Raw genomic sequence first — 27,809 nt, 5'->3', positions numbered from 1 at the left:
AAAAAACCCACAACTAAAAGAGAAAGCGTGTTTGATATGACAGGGAATCGAACCCGCGATATGAGGGTCGCGAGTCCTAACCACCTATCCATACCAGACCGTTGTCATTTTACTCATAAAATAACCAGTAATTTGGCATAAAAATGAACTTATGAATATCACAAATTAATTTTACTAAAAACTATTGAATATATTAAGTGCAAAAAATTATATTTTGGGACAAAAAAAAGAGAAAATGTCTATTATATATTTCACCTGATTAGTTACACTAACACGGTTACTAAAATCAGGCCAAAATATCAACCTCGATGAACATATATATGGTTGAAAGCAAACAGTCAGTTCAAATGTGGTTTTTCATTCTGGCACTTCTTGTTTTACCGTTCCGAAACCTAGAATACATGACATATCACAAACCCTAGTCTCTCTCTTATTCCCCTCGGTGGACTCAGCAGATGACCCAATGTGGCTTTGCTATAAGAAAACACACATACTTTCTCTTATATCCTTTTGTTTTGGAAATTAAGTTTTTTTTCTACCATTCTTCCCAAAAATACACATTTCTATAACATTCTAGAAACTCTGATTCTTAAAAGTTATTTCATTAATATCATTAGTAAGTTAAGTTCCGTCGCAGTGTTTTACTGTGTTTTCTTAAACTCTAATCATAAGCTGACTCCAAAGTGGCACAGCGATATACCTGCTAAAAACTACGTTTCGATACTGGTGGCGGTCAGAGCACAGATAGCCCTTGTGCTAAACAATTAAACAACAGTGCACAAGCTAACACAATATTTAAGTTAGAAAACATGAAAAAAGATGAAAAATAATTCCCTTAAGTATTCATAATGGAGAGTTCACTAGCTTGTAAAACGCGTAGTACACACAATAATAATTGTTATCCATTTATGAATATCTCCACTCTATTTCATCAAACCAACAAATAATTTAAACTCAACCAGTCTTTTCAAAGCTTTGTAAAAACTTCTCATTTTGTGAATGATTTGTAGGACTATATTCAAACATATGGTTTAAATTATACTACAGATGTATGGACTCTCAATATTTGAAAAAGCTGGTATTCTTTTACGGCCTGTCCCTTCCGGGGTTCATCCGTAAGTTTACCAACTTACAACTTTAAAATTTGAAATTCGATTCCTCGCGGTAGACAGATAGTCCATTGTGTAGATTTGCACTAAATATAACTTTTAAGATCTGTAGCTTCACCTATTTTAAAGTTAACAACAATATTTGGGATATATTCTTTGTTTGGATACTTCCTATGACTACACCGTGATAAGCCGGGAAATTAACAAAGCTAATTATTGTGTTTCGATACCTGTTGTATATTGTTTAACTCTGTACATATCAACAATCGACTCGTCAGTCCTTCATAAAAAAACTCAGTTCTCTGCAATCACCTAGTCAGTTTTGGTACTCAAAAATTACCCTTCCAAAATGTTACCAAAACGAACCTTTGCTTCAGCTTTGCTTAAACAAAATGCCTTTCAACTTTGCAGCTTAACTTTGTAGCTCCAGTGTTTCCCAATATATGTTTGGTTAAACTTAAAGATACTGTCTTTTTAAATCCTATGTAAAATATGTCTCTATGTAAAATAATGTAGACAAAACTGTCTCCTAGTCCTGCTATAAATGGGCAATGTGCAGTTAAAACCTGACTCTCTAGTTGAGCTACAACCCAAACGCTCAAAGGGTTGTTGGACAGTTATTATGAATGGCATACCTACGAACTTATTCGTATTATATTAAAAGCATTTTCTTTCAGACAATAAAAATATCGTAAATATTAATACCAGCACCACAAAAGATTCAAGCTATGGGTTGAACAGAGAACTTTATTTTGATATAGACCCAGCGAAGCCCACCTAATATAATACTGCATTATATTATTAATGCATTTTTATAAATGTGTGAACTACTAGTGATTTAATAACCGCGTTAAGTCTAATATTAGTGGTGAATGTTTTGAAGATAGTAGCCATTTAGCAACAGCCACTAACAAAATCCTCCACAGACAGGTGTTATCAGTTGCTCAAGACTCTAGATTTAATAACCGCGTTAGGGGTAATGTTTTTACCATTTTATTGTGAAATGGGATCAGTACTTCATAAATATAAAAATATAACATTTGTTGTAAACTGATACTGTTTAGTTGTTTTAATACACGAAACCGCCATCAATTATACATATATCGAAACACACATTGTCTCAAAAACTATAAGTATATCTAGGAGCCTCTAGCTCATTCTTGTTTCACAAAATTTGTGAATAATTGGATCGACTCATACATTGAAAGCGTCTTCTGCTGGGACAGAGGTAAGTCTATGGATTTACAACGCTAAATTCAGGGGTTCGATTCCCCTCAGTAAACAAAGCAGATAGCCTGATGTGGCTTTGCTATAACCAAGCACACACATACACGCATTAAAAGCGTGACTAGTATGGAGCTTCTATAATGCAAATATAGATGTAACGTTATACGAGGTCTGTTAAAAAAATACGCGGACTGACATCATAAAACAAAATGTACTTTATTTAGAAGTTACAGGTCTGGGACCCCTTCAAAGTACTCTCCTCCCCAACGCACACACTTATCCCAACGGTGTTTCCATTTGTTGAAACAGTCCTCGTACGCTTTTTTTTGTAATGTCCTCCAGCTCCTTCGTCGCATTTGCCTTAATCTCGGGAATCGTCTCAAATCTTCTTCCTTTCAAGGGTCTTTTGAGTTTCGGGAACAAGAAAAAATCGCAAGGAGCAAGGTCAGGTGAGTAGGGGTGGGGAAGAACAGTGATCGAGTGTTTGGTCAAAAACTCACGAGTTCTGAGGGCTGAATTTCGCAGCAACGCGGTGCATCTTCAATTTTTCGATCAAAATCTCGTAACAAGATCCAACTGATATCCCACACTCTTCAGCAAGCTCCCTGACAGTCAGACGTTGATTTGCCTGCACCAGGGTGTTGATTTTGTCGACGTGTGGGTCGTCAGTTGACGTGGAAGGACGTCCAGGACGCTCATCATCTTCAATGGACTGTCGACCATTCTTAAAACGTTCATGCCACTTGAAACATGCCGTACGCTTCATAGCAACGTCACCGTAAGCCGTGTTAAGCATAGCAAAAGTTTTAGTCGCAGATTTTCCAAGTTTAACACAAAATTTCACAGCAAGTCGTTGCTCCTTCAGGTCATTCATTCTGAAATCCGCCAAACGAAAAAATCGCACTTCACTTAAAACCGCGCAGCTAATACACAAATGAAAATATCTGCAATCGGGAAATGGCGTCGTAATCAGCTGATCTGTGCAAACCTAGCGACATCAAGCGGATTCCCCTGGAACCAACTGGAGACGCGCAATTCAAACAGTCCGCGTATTTTTTGAACAGCCCTCGTAATCCATGCGTTATGTAGTTAAACGATTAGATCTAGAGTCTAGGCCCAATGCTAATATATCTAGTCAACGTTAGCAAACAATCTCACAACTAAGTCTTTAAATTTAGAACGATATCAACTGTCACCACACATAAACTACTGCTAAGAGTATAAAAGTGATTTATTATAACTCATCTAGGTCCAGTTTAACAGTTTATTATACCAGTTGTTTACCTTAGACTAGATTCCGAAAACAGACCAGTCGTACACTTTTCATAGTCTGACACTGTGCACCCAATGTGTCACATAGTATTTATAGGTACCAAAATTGAGTAAGCCTTCAGTACATGAAACACTAATAACTAGGTAATGTCCATAAAACTTGTGATCATTCCATTTTACCTTGTACCAATGTTTAGGTGGTTCATCTAAATTCTTTGTCAAAGCGCTAAGCCTTGTTTCAGTGCGCCATAAAACGTTAATCAAAGCGCTAAACATAAAGTTTCCTGTATACCATATAACGTTTACACTTGCAAAAGTCGCCATGTTTACCCTCAAAATGGCAGATGGTAAAACTAGTTCTGCCTTCAGTCACGTAACTGCATAACATCTATAACAGCAGCTTGTTTTGTTTTGTTTTAAGATCAAATTCAAAATATTAGGAATATTAAAAACTATGATCTCTACAGACAAAAAACTTGATTTCTGGCCTTGAATGTTTTAACACCGAAAATTACTATCTTTGGTTAACCAAGTATTTGCTTCTTTTAATAACTGTTTGCAAACTGATAAGCAAATAGAATTATTTAAATAAAACCTAGTTACTGCGTAATACCCTCAACTCGCAAATATTACCGAATTATTTTAAAAAACCTGTTTTACTCAAATGCTCACTCAATATGAAAACTAACACCAAGGTCTGCGTATTACATTCTTACTCCCTCAAAAGGTAAGTCGAATTCTCTCTAAAACCTTTACTAACAATGTTATTTTAGGACCTTGTATAAAACAGAACGTAAAACACGTATGTTAAAGAAACAAAGAAATAAACGTTCAGCAGTTTGCAAGAACCTTTATAACCTTCTAAATGAACTCAGGCGTAAACACGTCCATTCCTTTTATTTCTCGAAAATTCGAACAAAGAATAATATAATACAGAAATATATACAATAAAAGAAGGTCTGATAATAATAACTCCAATCTAAACAAATATGAAGACATTCTATTGTATCCATTTTAATTATTTGCTTTTGGTCTTTTTAACAAGTAACTCCACACCTAAACTCACCTATACATGATTTTGTTATAAAAGTTCATATTTCAATTTGTAAAATCAATAACTTCTTAAAGTGTATTGTTACGCTGAAACAAACAAATGAGGAAAAGTTTGCTCCGTAAATCCTTAAAAATAACATTGGCTGTCACTTCATGAAGGAATCTGACGGTTGCGGGTTCGAATCCCCGTCACATGAAATATGCTCGCCCTTTCAGCCGTGGGGCCATTCTAACGTGACGATCAATCCCACTATTCGTTGGTAAAAGATTAGCCCAAGAGTTGGCGGTGGGTGGTGATGACTAGCTGTCCAGGTAATGAGTAGCTTTGCGCGAAATTCAAAACAAACAAACCACTTCAAGAAGGATTTTATTAATATATTTTCCACATTTAGAAAAAATAGTGCATTAAAATGTAATGAATAATAGTTGTTCATAGGAAAGAATAAATATATAATAAACACATACTTATGTAACATGTACTTTCTATACGAATACACACCCTCACGCATGACGTGTGCATTTTTTGTGTACAAATACAGCATTATTTTTACAGACTTAGAATACTAGAAACTAGAAGTGTGGGGGTACCGATACGATGCAAGTATCGTATTATGAAGTCGTGAGACGATAGTATCGATACATCACCCGATACCAAACGACTTATGTGTCTTCACGAAATTTGGCAAACTTTTATGTAATAACATAAGCCTTTTGCATAGAAATATCAGCTTTTCTAATAATGTATTTTTGTCAGAAATTAGTGTTTTCTTATACAGAGTCAAAGTAGTAACTGCTTCGAGTGTAAAGAGATGTTAATGTTAAGATTAAAAATACTTTGATACTTTATTGTTTTTTAATTCCCAAAACTTTCGAGATAAATTCTAAACCTTTTTTTGATCATAATACAAATTATAAAATAAATCAAAATTACCTTTTTAGAATTATTTCAAATTTTAGTGGAAAACTACATTAGTTTCACTAGATAGCTTAAAGCTTTTAAAATTATGCACCTCTTTCTAATTACATTTTATTTTATTGACCTTTGTAAAGCACTGTGAAGTGTGAAGTAGTTAAATAAGACAACTTTGATAATATATATAATAAATTACAGACAGGATTGTCAAGCATTGTAACAAACTGTAAGTAAAGCATTTGTATTTAGCTATGTATCGTATAGTATCAGCCCTAATAGATATCAAGTTTCGATGCTCTTGTTGGGCAGAGCTCATTGTGTTGTTTTGTGTTAAACTACAAAAAATAAACAAAACTTATCTTCTGTAACATTTAAGAGTAGAATAAAAAGAAAAAATGTCTTACATCCGAAATTCGGTTGTTTTTTACTAAAACAACAGTTAAGATCAGTGACACTGTGATTGTATTAAAAACACAGGGCCCGGCATGACCAGGTGGTTAAGGCACTCGACTCGTAATCTGAGGGTCGCGGGATCAAATCCCCAACACACCATACATACTCGCCCTTTCAGCCGTGGGGGTGTTATAATGTAATGGTCAATCCCACTATTTGTTGGTAAAACAGTAGCCCAAGAGTTGACGGTGGGTAGTGATGACTAACTGCCTTCACTTGAGTCTTACACTGCTAAATTAAGAACGGCTAGAACAAATGGACCTCGTGTAGCTTTGCACGAAATTCATAACAAACCAAACCAAAATCTAGTATCATATTTATTAATTTCTAAGATGTCTCTTTCGCATTATCTTGTTAAAATATTTATTTCATTCTTTAATATGTTGTTCATTTACTGTTGAAAACACCTGTTTAATTCTTTGTCAGACCATCGATACTTTGTCAAAACAGTCGTATTATTTCTTAAAGATCTATTCCTACATTATGAAAATTAATGTTTTTCACACTTCAGTTCAATAGAGTCTTAAAATACATATATCATTCCTTGATAGTCCATTAACGTATTATCAAAACAACTCATTCGTCTTTTAATAGTTCTCTTATACAATGTTAAACAAGTATTTCACTTTTAGTAGTAGAATTAAAACTGAAGTTTTCAATTCAAACGACGCCTTAAGCGTAAATGGACTGAATGGCTTGGTCAGACAGTAATCTTCAGATTCAGGTGTAACCATTTCTAATTTTGAACTACTGATTAAAAGAAGTGTTGTCAAACAATAGTATCCACCACCGTAAGAGTGCTTTAGCTGGCTCTTTGGGTAATTTAAAAAATATATACCACTTTTATAACGTGTACAAAACTGAAGCTGTAGACGTATTCAGCAATATCACGTTTTGAATTTTGGATTACAGAATAATAACCACCAGGCCGCGCCCCAACCCTTCCTTAATAGTTTTTCATGAAATCATTAAGCATCTGTTTCAGTTTGTAAAGATCTATCCAAAGATTTTTTTAAAGCGCCTCTTTCCTTATTTAACACACATTCGGAGAGTCCGAGAGATATGTTTCTGGCTGATTCCCAAACAAAACTTTCCGACTCTGTATTTTAAATTCTCAAAAGATAGTTAAGCACATTGCGAAATCTGGAATCTTAATTGTCAATCAATATAGTCAAAGTTACATTAATAGAGAGTAAAATTCATTCTACAATCCAAAATACCACACAAAACACAGCATTAGTCACGCACGTTAGGGAATACAAGATCTGGTTCCTCAGCTCTATAAAACCGTTTTCTCCACGGTTTTTGCAATTTCTTTGACAGATATGACCGAGAAAGATTCAATTAAGCTTACTTGTTCCTGTAAAGTAGTTTGGAAACGTATTCAATATGAGCACTTCTACAGTTTTGTGCGAAAGAAACACAGTACTTCACAACCCTGCATTGAATGATGCATTCGATAGGAAGTAAAGGTTAATAGCTCAAAACCCTTTATCGGAGTGCATTTTGTAATTTTTAAACTCGAATACTGGAAACCGTAACACTCTTCTGTTGAACAACAATTCCCTGAATTTGGTCTCAATTAACTCACAAACTGGGGTGTTAACGGTCTAGACACACATTGTTAAATCATTTGTTATTCATATACTACTCTTGGTCTAGTGACCAGCGTTCCGACCTGTGAATCTAAGTGTCCATTGTTCGAGTTCTGTTATTACAAAGTCTCTCTTCTTCCTAGTTTGAGATTAGGGTGTTCGACTCGAGGTCTGCTGGTCGCAGGTTCGAATTCTCGTCTCAAGAAACATGTTCGTTCTTTCACTCGTGAGGGCACTATAATGTGACGTTTAATCCCACTATTATATTAAATAGCCCAAGAATTGGTAATGGGTATTAATGACTAGTTGCTTCCCTTCTAGTGTTTCACTGCTAAAATGGGGACTGCTGGCGCAGATATCTTTGCGCGAAATTTGAAACAAACCAAACCCATTTTGTGGTCATGAGTGCGTTATAAGACTGAATGTCAAATCTCACTATTCGATGAAGGTGACCTAAGAGATAGCAATAAGTATTTTTCTTCTATTCTGTCAGATCAAAATTAAATATGTTTAGTACAGATGTCTCTTCGATAGTTTTGCACATATATTCAGAACAAACACGTCATATTTTCTTCAATCACCTACTTAATCGTTTAATTCTTTTTCATACCTTGTTAAAACACTTATTTAATTGTTCAATAACTTATCAGTATATTGTTAAATCACTTATTTAATTGTTTGATAATTTGTCATTATATTCTTAAATCATTTATTTAATTGTTTATTAATTTTTTCATGTGTTGCTAAAACACCTGTTTAATTGTGCAGCAGTGTATTTAGATATAGTTAAATCACCTACTAAATTCTTCAATAATTTATCCATATATTGTTAAAACACCTATTTTTATTCTTAATGGTCTGTTCGTAAATATTTCAAAATGTCTAATTCACTCTTTACTAGCCTGGGCCTCACACCATAGCATGGAGATTGTGGCGTTCCACTCGCGATCAAAAGATCGTAGGACTGAAATCCAGCGCCAACATACTTCCCATTTCATTTGTTGAAGTAGTATAATAACACTCAATTTTGTTGTTAAAGACCAGCCCAAGAAACGGTTGCAGGTGCTACCCACCAGTTGCCTTTCTTCTGGTTAGTATTTCAGAGTTAGTGGGGTTTTTCGGTGTTTTTTTTTAATTTCGTGCAAAGCTACTCCAGGACTATCTGCGCTAGCCGTCCCTAATTTAGCAGTGGAAGGCAGCTAGTCATCACCACCCATCGCTAACTCTTGGGCTACTCTTTTACCAACGAATAGTGGGATTGACTGTCACATTATAACGCCCCCACGGCTGAAAGGGCGAGTATGTTTCGTCACAACGGGAATTCGAACCCGCGATCCTGAGATTACGAGTTGAACGCCTTAACCCACCTGGCCATGCTGGGCCCAGAGTTAGGGAGGACGGTAGATAGCTTTAATTGTTTTACCATAAACAAGCAAATGTTAACAGTCTCTTCATACATTTTTAAAATGCGTATTAGATTCTTTAATAATTGAACCTTACACACTATTTCGTACATTGGTGGTAGATCTATACACTGTTAAAAGCATGTATTTTTTAAACATTCAATAGTTAAATAATAAAAGAATTTCATATCATTTTTTAAAAATCTAACCACACATTTTTAGGAATAATAATTATTATTTTTATTCTTTAACATTTTCTTTATACATTGTTAAGGGGTCGTTTACAACTTTCTCTATTTTCGCGATAAAACAACTACGTACGCTGGGGATGTGGTGAGAAAGGTGTAGAAGACACCATACACCTTTCAAAAAATATCATAATTATTGATTCCAAGCAACTGGAGAAGAGAGGGTCGAGAAAAAATAAGTTTTATGCATTCGTGAAAACGTGAATTTTTTTTACTACACCGTTGTATTTTGTAATATCCAGACTATAACTAATTAAGGTATATTTTGCAAATAATTTTATATTATAGTAATACATTGTAGCTATTTAGCTATGTTTTATTGCAGGGCCAATTCACATCGGGTTATCTGTTGTGTCTATCGAGGGGGGTAGGTCGTATCCTATGTTTCGTTTGTTTTGTTTTGAATTTCGCGCAAAGCTACACGAGGACTATCCGTGCTAGCTGTCCCTAATTTAGTAGTGTAAGGCTAGGGGGAAGGCAGCTAGTCATCAGTATCCACCGCCAACTCTTAGGCTACTCTTTTACCATTGAACAGTGAGCGTATCCTATGTTTTAGCAACCCACAGACTTACCGCTGTCCCACCGAGATACGTACAGTTATACAGAGCTGACATCAGATAAGGTTTGGATGTCAGTGGTAAAACTGTACAGCTTACAGTCTTAACGATTGTTGTATAATTACAAAAAAAAAACATATACGGAATATACTGATGGAAAAAAGGTAATCATAGCTGGCGTTGTACAATGACCTTATTTGTAGAAATAATACAAGCCACATCAGATATTTCTACAACATAATGTAATGCATGATAAATAGTAGTACAGAATATACAGTGACGTATATGACGTAAAGCTTGTTTTATTTTGCCTAAAATGTTTATCTTCGGTAGCTGTCTCAATTCCATTAGACGAAGAACGAATGAAAAAGCTCTCGGTTTTCTACACATGTTCTTTACATTTGATAAATAGTTTTTCTTTTTCCTTCTCTTTCCTTTTTTTGTTCATGTGCTGAAAGAAAGAATGCTGATCTGCTCATTCTACAAAGTCGAGTAGATATTTCCTACTCCTTTTATTATTTTACATTAAAATGATTTTGAAACCTCACCTGGACATTAAAGTCCATGTCACCACGTCCGGTCAAATTCTTTCTGACAACTGTGCTTCTTGACACTAAAACTGCATCGTATTTCTACTCAAAAAAAGATTCCATTACAAATCTAAAATGTCCAAAGTATACTATACCTCTCGTATTTCTACTCCTAGTATCCATTTCAGCAGCCTGACCGCACATAGATCCATAGGCTCTGCATCAGACAACTCAATAGTATGTTTTTGTTTGGAATAACATCAGTATTCTTTTCATTTTCCAGCTATTTTGCTATGCGTGTATACATGTGACTTGTGTTGCTTATCCAGGTGGATAGCTTTCCTAATTATGTTTGTATGTGTTTTGAATTCTGAACAAAAATTTAAATTGGATATTGCAAAAGTCGTTCCCAGTTTTGATGTGATAGATCAGTACAAATGCAGTCAGTCAACGCCATCTCCCACCAACTCTTGGGCTAGTATTGACTGACCGAAGAATAGGATTTGATCATCACTCTTACAATGCATCCAGAGCCCTAAAGTACAGAAAGCGAATATTTGGCGGTTACGAGACTCGAAACATAGAATCTCAGAACTACAGTCCAGCATTATAACCACCAAACTTTTCTTGGCCCTCTCAATTATCTCACTTATTATTGTTTGGGTCACGTAGACGGCTTTTTCTATGGTCGGTTGTGTTCGCAGATTCCCATATATTACCAATAAAACTATATTTCTCTTAACAGGGTTGGAATACGACTTGTTACAATTCCCTTACAGAGTAATCTTGGTGCTCCAAATTGATCCATATCCCTTTGCTATCAAGTAAAATAAATATTCCCATCTTGGAAATTCTATATCCATGATCTAAACACATCTTTAAGATTTAAATGTACGAATATTTTGGTTAAGAAAAGGCTGTTAAATATCCTACCCAGAGGCTCTTAATTTTTGGTAACGTCAAACGATGCCGAAATATAGTTCTGATACTTTCCGTTTCATTGCGATTTTATATCAACTGTGTTTATCACACGAAATGCTTATTTGCATATTAAAACCATCTTAATATAATGTACTCAGCTTTCTGTAGCAGAGCTGGTAGATTTTATGTGGAATGTTACTTACCCTAACCATAATGACCAGCTAAAATACATTCTGACCCATATTCACTTTAACTGACCATGTAAAAACGGTTATTCACTCTACAAGAACAACTATTTAGATAAACCCAGAATGTTTCTCTCTCTGTTAGATCACATAATTACAAAAGAGAATGTTATTCAACATAAAAGGCATATATTTACAAATGTATTATATCTTACCCCTCAAGCTCACGTAAGTAAATACACATGGACAATTACTTACCCTACAAGATCAGAACGTTGAATGCTCTTCAAAGCTTTAATGGTAGGCATTTCGTAAGACTCTCCAACTCCAGGTAATATTCTACGAATGACAAAAAAGGAATTATGAAAACAACAATTGACGCTGCAAACAGTAAAATACGGATATATATACAATGTTGTGAATAACATATTAATGATAAAAGGTTTATTAAAAGTATTTAAAAGTTAAAGCTAAGCTATCTATTTAGTTACTTCTGTAGTTTATCTTTAAGGGAAGCTGACTTACAAGTCTCTTTAAATAATTTGTTGCTATTTGTAGACGCTTTGTTACAATTCAGGACAAAGAATATTATGGCGTTCTACTGAGATCTCCGATGGAGCCACTTTAATATATTTGATAATAGACTTTTCGAGCAGCCACTTCCGGCAGTTTAAAGGATAGCGAGAGATTAGCTCAAATCAGAACAAGATAAAACATCGTGTTTTCTATCTTGAGATCCATCAAAACAAGTAAAGGTATTGGTCTATTAGAGAGATTCAGTTGTACCAGCTTTGGCGTACACTTCTTTTTGCAAACTCTCTGTAGTAAGTTTCATCTTAGTTCAAAGCAGACACGTAGAAAAAAGTATTTTTATCCGCTTATCACAATCATAAGCCCATCTCAGAATTTTTCTATCTTGTTATTGTTGGGTTCTTTTCTTCTTTCTATCATTTGTGTATGATACACATAAAGCTCTTCTTTAAGAACATTTTAAATATAGTCCTGTATTGTACTTTCATAGATAAGCATCGTTATAGTAAACTTGCTGTTTATTTCTGCGTTAATGATTTTATATTTCATAAAAACAAATCTATATTTAAAGCAGACAACTGTGATATCTCATTTTGTTTGTTGTTAAGCTCAAAGCTGCACTGTGAGCTATGCGTGTTGTGGCCACTAAAAGTATCGAAACGTAGTTTTCAGCGTTATAAGCCTTCAAACTTACCGACAAGCCATTGGAGGGCATAATGAGTTATTCTCCTAATTGATGGATAAATATGACGATGAAATGGAGGGGCAGAAGAAGAGCTCGTTCAATAATAACGATATTAGAAGCTTTGAGCTATCTCTTGTGTCTCGAGCTGTAAGTCCGTAAGTTATTGTTGCCCCCCTGTGGAACAGCCAGCAACAAAGATAAATTTGAAATTCTACACATCAAATTCTTTAATTTATTTTATTAACAGTTTTCATCTATTTTCAACAAAGATAAAAATAAATTAACTTTCTTTCAAAATATTTAAGGTGCTATAGGAACTAATATTTTTATTTATTCATTCTTCAGTTTATCTGTTAATGCATATTTTAAGTACACTACTTTCTGAAACAGTATTTAAGTTTCGATAAATTATTAAACCTAATAAATCAGACCTTAAATCACCATTTAATTATAATATAATTTAATATAAATCTGCATAGTGTTTCTAACTAGTAAAAGAATCTTGAAGTTAAAATGAAAGTTTACAAAATAAAAACTTGTTTTATCCACTTGGCACGATTTAGAATAACAACCTGTGTTACGTTATCAAACCATCAGGTACTTAAGAGTCTCATATGGCAAGTGGAATGCAAAATCTAGTAAAATAAGAATGGATAATCCAAAGTATGTAAACTGGTGAAATCACACAAATGTGTGAAAAGTAAACCATAGACATCCTTATTTTGTTGTTTCATAAGACATGGATAACAAGACGATAAGACACGGATGATATTTTTTGCGCAAGAATGAATTATTGTCACATTACAATGTAAATTAAAGCCAGAAATGTCAACATGAATTGTCTGAATTTTGATGCAAATCAGTTTAGACTGCTTGAAATTTGATGACTTGATCCAAGACTCAATAGTTCAAAAATAAGAATTGGACTGAATGTTTCAGAAGTCAGAAGGCCATTGTTATGCAGATTGTTGATGGATGCTTCGGTTTCCAGTGTAAGAAGTTCTACGATTTTTGATGATGGCAACCTCAAATTTCACATTTTAACAAGCTTTTCGAATACCCTCTACTGTACGTTATTGTCTCTTTCAAGTCTATGTTTCAACAAACCAAAGGAGCGAAAATACACTGGAAGTCTAGGATAAATTAGCAAGTAGAAAGTCAATTCGAATCGTTGTGATTTCACTTTCTTCAGCTATATTTTTTATGAAGATGGAGCGGCATGGCTAGGAGGGTAAGGCACTCGACTCGTAATCTAAAGGTCGCAGGTTCGAATCCCCGTCGCATCAAACATGATCGCCATTTCAGCCGAGATGGCATTATAACGTAACGGTCAATCTCACTATTCGTTGGTAAAAGAGTAGCCCAAGAGTTGGCGGTAGGTAGTGATGACCAGCTAGCTTCCCTCTAGTCTTACACTGCTAAATTAGGGACGGCTAGAGCAGATAGCCCTGGTGTAGCGTTGCGCGAAATTCAAAAAACAAACAAACAAACTTATGAAGACAACTTTTGAATTTGGGGCTTGGAAATCTTTACCAACATAAAATGTTCATTTATTATCTCGTTAAAAGTAGCAGGAGATACATATAACTAAATTTCAATGGAAGTTTGAATATAAAGCTTCTCTTTGGTAACTACTGTCATCACTTTATAGATGAAGGCTTTTTCTTCTAAGTGTTTTGAGGTGGTTTTAGAATTACCGCTAAACGCTCTTTTGTGCGAGTTTCTCTGTTTCCTATGGGAAAACACTTAAAGCTTCCTTTTTTGAAGTATGATATCTTTCAGCTCCACAACGACCGAAGGCTCCTACTTTCAAATATGGTGAAGTTTACCTCCACAACAACTGAAAGCTTCTTCTTTCCTGAATGACGTATTTTAGCTCCACAACAACTGAAAACTCCTTCTTTTAAGAATGATGTCCTTCAGCTCCACAATGCTTCATACACTTTTTATATTAATATTCCTCTTTGGAAAACACTGTTAAATATAACTCCATCTACAAATAATAATTTGGTTCATGTCAAATGTAACTCGATCTACGTCGGTCAACAATGCAACAACAGTCCTGTTCTTTGTTGTTAAAAAATGATTAGGTTACTCACTAAACGATTTCACTTTCTTTAACTATTAGCAGTCACCAAGCAGAAGTAAACTTAGAAGAAATTTCAAAACTGCACATTGTTAAAAGATCTAGTCAATAATTTTTCAGCCGAATATGTTTCTTTAATTTAAATGTTAGTAATCACCGAGCGAATTGGTTTGGTCTGAATTTCGCGCAAATCTACACGAGGACTATCTGCGCTAGCCGTCCATAATTTAACAGTGTAAAACTAGATGGAAGGCAGCTAGTCATCACCACCCATCGCTAACTCTTGGGCTGCTTTTTTACCAACGAATAGTGGGATTAATCGCAACATTATAACGTCCCCACGGCTGAAAGGGCGAGCATGTTTGGTGTGAGGGGATTCGAACCCGCAACCCTCGGATTACAAGTTGAGTTCCTTAACCAGCTGACCATGCTGGACCTCACCGAGTGGAAGTAAACTTAGAAAGGATATGAAAATTTAAATTTTGTAACAAATTTTCTTAAAGAAGACAACAGTTCCGTTAGTAAAGAACTTTTTTTTTACATAAATTCCTTCTGTTCCGTATTCGTTATTCACAAGTAATGTGCAACAAGAAACTCCTTTTATCCTGTGTTCAAACAGTTAGTTCTTAAAGCTTCATTTAAGCATCTGGAAACCCCACCTTTTAAAATGTTTGTACGCTAATATGGTTACGGTTATAAGTAATGACAAATTAGATTTATGATAAAACTTTTATATATTGCCCATTTATGAAAAAAAGAAACTCGTATTTAAGAAGCGATTATAAAAAAATCTAATAAAGTGTTCGCAAAACTGTAAAAACCAGTAGATACAATACTCACCTTACCATATTACCTTTAATAATTATAAAAGACCCTACACAGTTACTTTAAATAAAGAATTTTTGTAATGAAAATCATGTTACTAACGAGGATATATAAATAAAGAATATAATTTTCATAAAAGTCGTGTGTATAAATCTTTCTATATCTGACGCGACGCTGAAAAATACAAATCCAGGTTTGTTTGTTTTCAGCTACTAATCTGGCTCAAGCTAAATGCAACTCTACAAGTAATTAACTGGTTTATTTAAAATGTAACTTCCTCTACAAATAGTGATCTCACTAGTGTTAAATGTAACTCCATCTATAAATAATAAACTGGTTCATTTACTACGTAACTCCAGCTACAAGTAATAAACTGGTTTATTTAAAAGGTAACTCCTTCTACAAGTAATAAACTGGTTTATTTAAAAGATTACTCCATCTGTATATAATAATCTAGTTCAAGTTAAATGTAAATCCCTTTAATTGTGAGCGTAACAAGTAGTTTCAAAACTGATTGTTTTGGGCTAGAGCAAACGATTCTGGTCACGCTGTAAAAGCAATTCTAAATAGTTTTTATAATGTAAAGAAAGTTTTTCACATGAATAAAGTTTCTATTCCAAACGTAGTCATTTTATATTTTAGTAAACATACACTGATGAAAAAATATTTTAATGAAAACCGAAATATAACAATTAAAATGACTGAATGTTCTTGTTGAGTCACCTTGTTGAGTCACATTTCTATTGGATCAGGACAACTAGGCAACTCTTATGACGTATAAGAAAACACAAATGTCAGAGGTCATAACGATAACAGAAAAACAAAACATCTTAATAAGTAAATATTTATTTGTAGCTAAGCACAAAGCTACACAATGGGCTACCTGTGCTTTGTCTACCACGGGTATCGAAACCCGTTTTCTCTGGTTGCTACTGATGTAAGTCCTCAGACACATTCCGCTGTACCATTAGGGTGAAGAGGGCTTAACAAGCATACGAAAATAAACGGTAGCTAGAACACGTTTGATCTATAAATGGTATTTTTAAGTATAATTTCCTACTAACTGGTAATGGAACCAGTACAGTTCAATCATAAATAACACTGTCCAGCTTTTGATCGAAATACACTTCTATTCTTGATGCGTGTACTTCAATTCTTCGTGTTTTTCAGACATGTATATACATTTATGTGTATTTTAGTGTACAGAAGTTAAGTAGAAATGGAGTAATTTTTATAAGATATATGTTTAATGTATTAGGTTTTGTATGTATTATACTTTTATAAATGATAAAAATAAGTAATTAGGTATTTGATATTATCTACCATGTAATATTACTCCTCATATTATATGACTGCAGAATAATAACATTATATCGTGTCAAATGCAGTGCCAAACCTTTTTCCTGAAGAACAATTAAGAAGGAAATATAATACACGTCATTTGGTCTATAGATAACAGATAATGTACAGCGTTGTTATGTTGTGTACATACGAAACAAGTCCTATCATTGATATTGTGATACTTCAAACCCCTGAGCACATCGCGACTGTATATTCTAAAGCCGCATTTTCAAAAAACCTGACAATACACTTACATTCTCTCATTACAGTTAAATTGGAGCTTTCGCTAGCAGATGAATATAAGTCCATCGCTGGTTTTGTCATGGACGTTTGGATGTACAAACCTACCGAATCAAATCCTTATATGAATAGTAAATATTATATGTATGTATGTATGTGTGTATATGTTAAAGATAAATTTCAATTCAATCCAAACATCTTATGATGTGGTGAATAATGTAACTACATTTTCAAATAAAGAAGTGTCTACTTCTAAAGTAAATGGTTTGTTTTTTGATTTTCGCGCACAGCTACACAAGAGCTATCTGCGCTAGCCGTCCATAATTTAACAGTGTAAGACTAGAAGGAAGGCAGCTAGTCATCACCACCCACCCGCTAATTCTTGGGCTACTCTTTTACCAACCAATAGTGGAATTGACCGTCACATTATAACGCCCCCACGGCTGAAAGAGCGAACATGTTTGGGGTGACGGGGATTCGAACCTGCGACCCTCAGATTACGAGTCGAGTGCCTTAACCACCTGGCCATGCTGGGCCCCTAATATAAAGAAAAATTAACAAACTGCTGTCGTCCATGGGCTGACTTGGAAATAAAAACGCTTATAACACTATATTAGTGCTGTTAAACCTCTCTCAACGGGCTACTGATTAGAGGAAATTGATATAGGGAATATCTTTGCTAAACAAAACACTAAACTGTGATTATCTTAAACCTTAGCCTACTTTACTTGAGTTTTAAAAAAAAAAGAAAAAAAGAGTTTAAATCTTTGTGAATGAAGGTACTATGATTCTTTTCAAGAGAGGGTACAGCGTTAAGTCTACTGATTTACAATGCTATAATCAGGGGTTCGTTTTCCCTCGGTGGACTCAGCAGATAACCCCATGTGGCTTTGATATAAGTAAACACACACACGTTTCGAGAGATAAAGGCTTTGTTCATGTTAAGGGTTTTTTTTTATGTAACTAAATAACGTTATTAGATTTAACACATATGGCTAATTTGCTAGAAGTAATAAACTGGTTCATTTAAAACGTAACTCCATCTACAAGTAATAAACTAATTCATTGGCAAAATTACTAGTTTACAATGCTAAGGCCAAGAGTTCGATTCCCCACTCGTGTAGCTTTAGAAGTAACATCAACAGGACAAGCTAAAAATATTTACGTTAAAGAAACAGTTCAGTAATCATATGCAAACGAAACACTTGTTTATTTGATTGTCAATGAAATAATTTTGTGTTTGTGTCTCATTACGAGGTTCTAATATGAACTGGAAAACCTAATAGGTGTTGAACAGGCGTTTAGCTACTTTTGGCATGATTGTTTTCAATGCAGAATTTGCGCTTACTTGTCAAATTGGATGCAAGAATCTTGTAGAGGTCGCACCCGTCGTAAATGTTTGTTTGCAATTTTGGGACAACACTACACTTAACCTTCTGCTGTGTCTACCGCGGGAAATTGAGCTCCGAATTCTAGCGTCGTATGTCCAGGGGACATTCGAGAAATCCCCACACGACAAAAATGCTTCCTATTGATCGTATGGATATTCAATTAGAATAGTTTTACTGTTAAGGTGGTTAAGGCACTCGACTTGTAATCTGAGGGTCGCGGGTTCGAATCCCCGTCGCACCAAACATTTCATCAGTGGAGGCGTTATAATGTAACGGTCAATCCCACTATTCGTTGGTAAAAAAGTAGCCCAAGAGTTGGCGGTGGGTGGTGATGACTAGCTACCTTTCCTCTAGTCTTACACTGCTAAATTAGGGATAACTAGCGCAGAAAGCTCTCGTGTAGCTTTGCGCGAAATTCTTAAAAACCAAAAACAAACACACCACATTGAAGTTGTCTCAATTTAAATAGTGAATTGCTATATTACACACGAATAAGTCTACAAATATACTTATTTAGTATAAACCTACGCAATGCTCTATCAGCTCTTTCTTCATGAGGAAGTCTAATCTCAGATTTTAACGTTCTAAGTCAGCACATTTACCAATGACCCACCGAGAACCAGGCAAACCGAAAAGAAAAAGAGTGCTACAGAAATAAAAAAACAGCGTCAAATAAGGTGCTACACAGAAACATATGTGAACATTTAACTATACGGTATGATACTTTAATTTCACGTGAATTGTATAAAACAACCGTATCTTGATATATATGGTGAATAGAACACGTGGAAACTCAGAGCAAGAAGTTACGAGTGGGAAAGAAGAAAACGAGAGCTACATAAAGCACTAATAATTTGTAAAACTGTTCCTTGCTAAACGAGGTTTCACTGTTTATACTATTTTTCAAATGTAACTTAAATATTTACTAGCTTACCATTTCGTGTATGATGAACGTAAACAAATCTAATTTTTATAAAAGTTTGGAAACAAAATTTCAAAAAATTCCTCAATTAATATCATGTGTTGGAGTTTTAAACAGTCACTCAGTGTTCATGACTTTAGATAGAGATCTTGCGATGTTAGTGATTTCTATCTTTAAAAATATAATAATAATTTTGTGTGTCATTGAGCACAGACTACCACAAATTGTCCACTTTGCAGTTTTCTGCTTTAAAAAACAATAAAATAAACAATTCCTTCGATAAATTACTGCCACGTCTGAACTGCTAAACATTTTTATTAAATATCTGAGCTCTTTTATTCTTAGTTTTTAACTTTATAAAATATATGTTGAAAATATATTGGAAAAAATACTGGATACGACAAAATAATTGAAACATCTCGTCTTTTTATTCTTAAGTTATTTTGTTGACTCTAAAAGGGGAGAGAGTATGTGACAGTAATGTACATAATTGCACATTAAATCACTTTATGTCATTTAATTTATGTGTATATGAACATTATTGTCTTCTTCAGAGAAAATGTTCTTAAAATATGAAGCTAAAAGACCTATTAGATTTCTTAAGATATGTGATTTGTTGTTTTCTTAAGAGAAGATGTTCTAAAAATATTCTAAAAGGTGTATCAGATTTTCAAAGATATCTGATTGTGGATGATCACCTAGCTGGAACCTTAATTTGACAAGATGACTTAACGAACGTATCTCCAGGAACAGAGTCAAATGTGATATCAACATGTGGTGTCAAACGCTACAATGTCAAAAGTGTGTGTGAAAGTTAATGTTAGCCCATAACACGCAACTCTGTTCGAGAACTGCATAAGTTTGGTTACCACGGTAAGTCCACCATTCACAATATTCTAATAACACAAAAATAGAAAGCCCAATAAAGTAATGTGAAGAACATAAAAAAAATGAATTAAAGGTTAATTTGTAGAATATGGTTAAATTAGATGGATCATCTTTTACATCAAATGAATGTGTTTTGTTTGTGGTGAAAATAAAAACAAGCCTACAAGCTTGAATGTTCTGTGCCATTAGTTGATCCTGATGGAGTCTCTATGGTAGCTTTTTTGTTGTATAATAGTCTATGATCCATGATCTTTCTGAATGGTAAAGTAACGAAAAATTATTACTTAAACCCTATTGCAGACTACGTTCATTCTGAGTTGAGCAATTTATTCCCCAACTGAATTCTGATAAATGTATTAATAATACGCGCTCATATCTTAAATTAGAAACAGTTGCCAATAACTCGATACTTTCTTTCAAAGATCTGCGTTTCATTTTGTCATTCGAGTTGGTAAGATCCTAATAACTAGTCCTTATAATAAGGATACATTTCAAAATACAATACATACACCAGATGCCTCAAACCTAAATATTATCACAAATATATGAATACATATAAGACAATAACATGGAAATAAATATTTCTTTTCGTAGGTTTTTTGATCTGACAAGATCTCTGACTGCAGAAACATAAACTAAGCATAGTTCATGTTCATCATACTGTTCAGATGTTGTACATATCCTGAAGCTTGGTTATTTTAAAGGTAGCATCAATCACCTTTGCAACTTTACGATCCAGATTCTACATTAAAAATATATCTATAAAAAATGCCTTCTTTGTTTGTTCTTAAGCACACTTATCTCTGGTCAGCTTATCGCGGGTATCAAAATTCGATTTATAACGTGTGAACCTTCGACCTTACCACTAACTAACCAGAAACGCAATGATAATACATAAAAGACAAAGAAAATCAATAATGTAAGAATAAATTTTTGCTTCATAACTTTTAATAAAAAAGAATTCCATCCTAAAGCAAAGAGATATTCGTTTTAACAACGAAAGTCATCTAACCTAAAAATAAAGGAAATCCATCTTAACAATGAGGGAAACCCATCCTAACAATGAATAAAATAGGTCCAAAAAATAAAGGAAATCATCTTAACAATAAGAGAAACCCTTCCTGATAACGAAAGGGGAAAAGAGCAACGGTTTTTGATATCTAAACAAATGCTCATACTTTAATGCTGTAATCAAATATACATTTACAAAACTCACCAGCTAATAAATAATAGTTTATCGAATGTTTGACATCTTTAGAGTAAAATATATAACTTCGAGTCTTGAGAAAACTGGGTTTCGGTTAAGTTAAACGAGTTTTCTATTGATCAGGAGACGACAAGACATCATTTCTGTCGCTAAGCAACAAACGGGTGGAGTTGTATTATCAAACTGTTTTCATTTAAAAACAAAGAGGAGTACTCCACATGTGATCCTCCATTTATCTTCAGATTCCAAGGCTTTGTTCGAAGAGAACATAACCGCATTTATTCCAATACACCTCGTTAATGACCTTTCCTCATTACGCACAGAATCTATGAGTTAATCATTTCTGTTCCATCAAGTTAATCTTCATTCAACGAATCTGAATACGTTATAAGCACACACGCTGGAAATGATTCCGAACCTATTAACGAGAAAGAAAGCAAAGATGTAATTATATAGGCATGGACGGAGAAACTGACAATGTGAGTTCTCTCTCTCTGAATCCATTTTTCAACGCAGTCACAACAGATTACTTCTGCTTGCTTACTCATAAATTCACTTAAACATCAGTGGAGTAGCACTACAATAGACAGTGTTTGCAACCACAATAGTCTCTCTCATCATAAATACATATTATGACTATACAATATAACGTACACACGTATATATTTAATGCTTAAAAAGCATGTTTAACAGGAATTCTTCCCCCAGCTAAAAACTATTTGATAAAGTGTTATAAGATAGTTTCATTCTTCAGTTATAAGGTCAATGAACCTTACTACCCTGTTGTTTTTAGTTTTAAACGGGTGGAAAACATTTGAGTTGTTTGGAATTTCGCGCAAAGCCACACGAGGGCTATCTGCACTAGCCGTCCCTAATTTAGTAGTGTAAGACTAGAAGGAAGATAGCTAGTCATCACCACCCATTAACGCGTCCGCTATACTTTTACCAACAAATAGTGGAATTGATTGTCACGTTATAACGACTCCTCGACTGAAAGAGCGAGTATCTTTGGTGACAGATATTCAAACCATCCTTCGATTGGGAGTCGAGCGCTCTAATCTCACCAGAGGATGCAAGGCAAAGCAAACGGGAACCCGCGAATTAACCTGAAATTGAATGAAATAAATGTTATATAAATCGATCTATCAACAAAATATATTTAATGATTGGATGAAAAATAATAAATACTATTTTGTACTTCATTAAAGCTTATTAAACACACGTTCACTTGTTGTAACATTTAATAAGTAAACTTAATTTACCTTTCGTTGTAGTGTGTAAATGAAGTAGAGATTTTCTTAATTAATCTTAATTTGTTTGTTTGTTTGGCAATTTCGTGCAAAGCTATAGGAAGGCTATCTGCGTTAGCCATCCCTAATTTAGCAGTGTAAGACTAGAGGGAAAGCAGCTTGTCCTCACCACCCACCACTAACTCTTAGGCTACTCTTTTACCAACAGATAGTGGGATTGACCTTCACATTATAACTCCTTTACGTCTAAAAGGGCGAGCGCGTTTGTTGCGACGGAAATTCGAACCCGCAACCCTCAGATTACGAGTTGTGAGCCCTAACTATCTGGTCGTGCCGGTCCTAATCTTATTTGCATGTAATCATGTGTTAATGAAATCTCTTATATTTATAGCTTTTTATTTTATGACTTACGTAGGCTATAACTTCTAGAATAGATTAATACGATGTTAAATTTGATGATTATTAACTATGAGCAATTATTTTGTGTTCATGGTACATATTTTTGTGATACAATATAATAATTTAAATGTATTGAATCTAATATGGAACCACATTGAAATCTTGCACTATACATAAAAGTTCATATTAGACAATTCTTAAAGTAAATATACATTAACATCAAGTTTTCTTTGTTGAGAATTAAGCACAAAGCTAAACAATGGGCTATCAGTGCTCTACTCATCACGAGTATCGAAATCTGATTTCTAGCGCTGTAAATCCGCAGACATGCCGCTGTGCCACTGGGGAGATCCATTTATATTAAAGCTATTAATTTTTTATAACTTTAATAATATCACTCGCTAGTAACGGTGTTAAAATATCATCCATAAAGTTTCAAGCTCGTAATTTAGCATAAATCTTACAAGTTCAAGTGATATTTCGATAATAATTAACATAAAACTAACGAAACCTACACTATTCCTTTTAACCTATGCTATAAAGTACTTTTGAATTTCGTAAAATAAATGATGAAAATTAAATTTTGATTAAAGTTGTATAGGTAACAAACGAGACGCTTTTAAATTTTAAGTCGTAAGTTTCACCGCATAGATATCAGTTTATAACAGAAATTGAAACTTTACAAATTGAAGTTATAAAACCAGTGTCGCAATTTAGACTAATTACTAACTGACACGGGGAAAGAGATTAGGCCTTCATAAATTTGAGAATTCTCAAGATTTAACAACGCTATTATATCCTATTTTAGTTATATGTGTTTTCTTACAGCAAAGCCACATCGGGCTATCTGGTGAGCCTATCGAGGGGAATCGAACCCCTGATTTTGCGTTGGAAATCAGAAGACATACCGCTGAACTAGCAGGGGCTGTTTAATTATAAGACACGGAGAATGATAATAAGTAAAACAAGTAAATACTTGCAGATTGAGTGGAAAATGTAATCTGTTACATTACCCTGTTCGCGTAATGCATTAAAGGAGGGATGTAATGCATTTAGACATGGCTACAAGATGGCCCGAGAAGGAAGGTTTATTTTCACTACAAGATTAATAGAAACATAAAACGATATTATTAGTATGCTGGTACTTGCCAACAGCACATGCTTGCTCAAAGAAGCATTACTGATACCAGTATTTTTTAACACTACATTCCACCTGTGTCTCTATGGATATTCCAACACGAATTTTCATAGTTTTTAATCATCGATTTTGTTCATTTAATGTGCTTAAGGTTTCTGCTTTGACCTGACAAAACAATTTTTTTTTCTCCTAAGAAAATCTGTTTCGCCTTGCTTCAACAGTTACTTTCATGTCATATTGCAAATATGGACGTTCATGTTGCGCGTGCCTGAAATTGACAGACAAATATGATTCGTCAGTGAGTGTGTCTAGAAAGGCGTGATTTATTTATCGCACACTTGTTTGTTGGTTTGTTTGTTTTGTTATAATGTGACGGTCAATCCCACTATTCGTTGGTAAAAGAGTGGCCCAAGAGTTGGCGGTGGGTGGTGATGACTAGCTGCCTTCCCTCTAGTCTTACACTGCTAAATTAGGGACGGCAGCTAGTCATCACCACCCACCGCCAACTCTTGGGCCACTCTTTTACCAACGAATAGTGGGATTGACCGTCACATTATAACGCCCCCACGGCTGGGAGGGCGAGCATGTTTGGCGCGACTCGGGCGCGAACTTATCGCACACGACAGAAAGTTTTTAAAATGTTATTAAGCTGCGAAAAATATATCTAAGAAATTCTATATATATTCTCTAAAAAAATAAAAATATTAGCTCTCTCGAGTTTTAACTCCTTTATGTATCTTAATCGACTACCAATCTTGAGCTGTGTTTTTTTTTTGTATTTTGCGTTTTTAACTTATATATATAATTTTCTACTAGTTCACCTTCTCTTTATTAAGTTAATTCTACCAGTTTCACCTATCACCTGAAAGTGACTTTAACAGTAGGATACACATTCTAAACGTGAATAAATCAGAATTTTTTTCCAACGTATGCTTCATAGTAAGTATTAAATTTAGGGGATGTAAAAAGAGGTTTTATTTCTCTGCAAAAATTCCCCCTGGAGTACAGTATTTTTCATGTTGTCAAATTTGAATTTGAGTTCTTTCCCCAAGCTCAAATCTCCCCCGTGGAAAGGACTAAATTCGACACTCTTCATATTTTATCATTATTATTTAGCTATATCAGTAACTCAACTTTTTAATAAATACGTAAAGTTGCATTCTGGGATCTTAGGTCGTAATTTTATTTACGTTTATAGAAATGCCTCATAATAAATTCCATCGTGGTTAAGGCACTCGACTCCTAATCCGAGGGTCTCGGGTTCGAATCTCCGTTACACCAAACATGCTCGCCCTTTTAGCCATGGAGGCGTTATAATGTAACGTTCAATCCCACTATTCATTGGTAAAAGAGTAGCCCAAGAGTTGGCGGGAGGGTGATGATGACTAGCTGCCTTCCCGCTAGTCTTACACTGCTAAATTATGGACGCTGTTTAAGACTCCAGCTAAATTGGTGTGCAGAATTATACATAGACTTTAAGATAAAACACTCTTATTTACTAGCTTATGGCCCTCTTACAGTAAGCTCGTAAATAAAACTATTTTAAGGTAGAGAAAAGTCCATTTTACAATTCTACGTATTGTCTATGTGTCCTGACTTATCTATGTGACAATAATAATTACAATTTCCGATCTGAATAAGCTAAGTATATCGAGCGAGATTATAATTTAACTTGGCCATCAATATCGCTAATTAAATATATTTTTCTGACGTTTTTACCTAGAAAGAGCAAAATACATTGTTTTATCATTTATGTTTCCTCCCTCTTAACGATATTTTTGTTGCATTCCCAATAATATCACAGTTTAGGAGACTTGAATATATCCTTGCTCGATGAAGTCGCCTTAAACTTTCCTTGTTATGTTAATAGTGCACTGGGTAACATGGATATTGTTATTTAAAACACAAATCCAAATGAGATCATGAACTGACTGATGGTTCAAATCGCGTCACTGAACATTCTCACTCTTTCACCTTTACGAGCTATATAATGTGACGATCAATCCCACTATTTGTTGATAAAGAGAAACATAGAGCTAGAGTTGGCGGTGGGTAGTGATGACCAGTTACCTTACCCTCTAGTCTTTCACTTCTATATGAGGAACAGCTAGGGCAAAAAGCCCTCTTCTAGATTTGCAACAAACAAAGAAGTTTAAAACAACATACCTGAATCAAACCTGAAACAATTTTTTCACCCTTGTTTGTGTGTTTGACAGCAAGATTCCTCAAAATGGCTGGATGCATTTAGACAAAAGTTGGTATACATTTGGACCATGATACAACTTACTCAATCAGAGTTACTTCATCAAAATCGCGAAAATAAATACGAAATACTACGTGTTTACAGGAGGATCGATTTTAAATGTTGTTTTTGCTCTGTGACTATTTGTAACTCATTCATAAATAATCGGATTTTGAAGAAGCTTGGTGAAAGTACTTAGAATATCATTTCCCGTTGTCCTATCGAAAATGGTATGTGTCTATTGTTTGTTTTTGAATTTCGCGTAAAGTTACACGAGGGCTATCTGCGTTAGCCGTCCCTAATTTTGCAGTGCAACACTAGAGGGATGGCAACTAGTCATCATTACTCATCGCTAACTCTTGGGCTAATCTTTACCAAGGAATAGTGGGATTGACCGTCACATTATTACGCCCCCATGGCTAAAAGGGCGAGCATGTTTGGTGTGAAGGGGATTCGAACCCGCGTCTTCAGATTATGAGTCAAGTGCCTTTACCACTTGGTCATGCTGGGCCCTGTGTCTATTAATAACACCAGCAATCCGTTCACATTTCCGTATATTCTGAAAGGCGAATATGGCCAACGCTGTGTGGTTTAGGTATACCCTCAACTGAGTGCCTTTCTAGTTTTATTTTGTAACTACAGTATTGGATGCATAATAGTTCCTAGCGCTTATAGTACTTTCAACGCGTCCTATCTAATTATTTTTGTATCAGTTTATCTGTTCTTTTATATTCCTACCAATAGCCTTTATTATTTCTCGTGTAACAGTCCCTCATGTGTTTGGGCATGAAGTAATAGGTCACAGTGAATTACAAGGTGAACTCGAAGGACTTCACAATAACTTTTTTACCGTTTGGATGCAACACTGCTTCGTTTATATTGGGTTAAACTTAGAAAAGGTGTTTTAACGACACAACGTGCACCTCAAAGCTCATTTATGTTAGTGTGCACATAGAAAATAAAATACTACCGGTCTGTGAACACCAAACACCAAATTCGTTCTTTGAGGGACGATATCATCAAAGAAAATAGGTCTCGTAGGTCTAGTTGGTCTATATTCAATGACTCAGAAACAAAAAAAGCGTGCATAGCCTTCGGATATATCTTAAAAGTTTGTTTGAACGCCTTGTTTGTTGTTGTTTTTTATAACATAATAAATGCGCAAGACAAATCAGAAGTAGGATGGTTCTTTATACGT

General features: G+C 34.7%; 1 protein-coding gene across 3 annotated transcripts in view; it reads right to left on the bottom strand.

Annotated features, from left to right (window-relative positions):
- LOC143225293 (vesicular glutamate transporter 3-like) overlaps positions 1-27,809 on the bottom strand; it is a 141,170-nt gene that overhangs the window by 74,906 nt on the left and 38,455 nt on the right. For 2 of the 3 annotated variants that reach the window (XM_076454437.1, XM_076454435.1), the window contains exon 2: positions 11,725-11,805. In XM_076454437.1, coding sequence (XP_076310552.1) covers positions 11,725-11,805 — 81 coding nt within the window. Of the gene's footprint in view, positions 1-11,724; positions 11,806-21,591; positions 21,985-27,809 lie in introns of those variants that run through there. The other variant, XM_076454436.1, reaches the window with a different exon arrangement.

This window comes from Tachypleus tridentatus, chromosome 9 (genome assembly GCF_004210375.1).
Source record: "Tachypleus tridentatus isolate NWPU-2018 chromosome 9, ASM421037v1, whole genome shotgun sequence".
NCBI classification, from domain to species: domain Eukaryota; kingdom Metazoa; phylum Arthropoda; class Merostomata; order Xiphosura; family Limulidae; genus Tachypleus; species Tachypleus tridentatus.
Note: the sequence above shows the minus strand (reverse complement) of the source record. Positions and strands in the feature narration are given on the sequence as shown.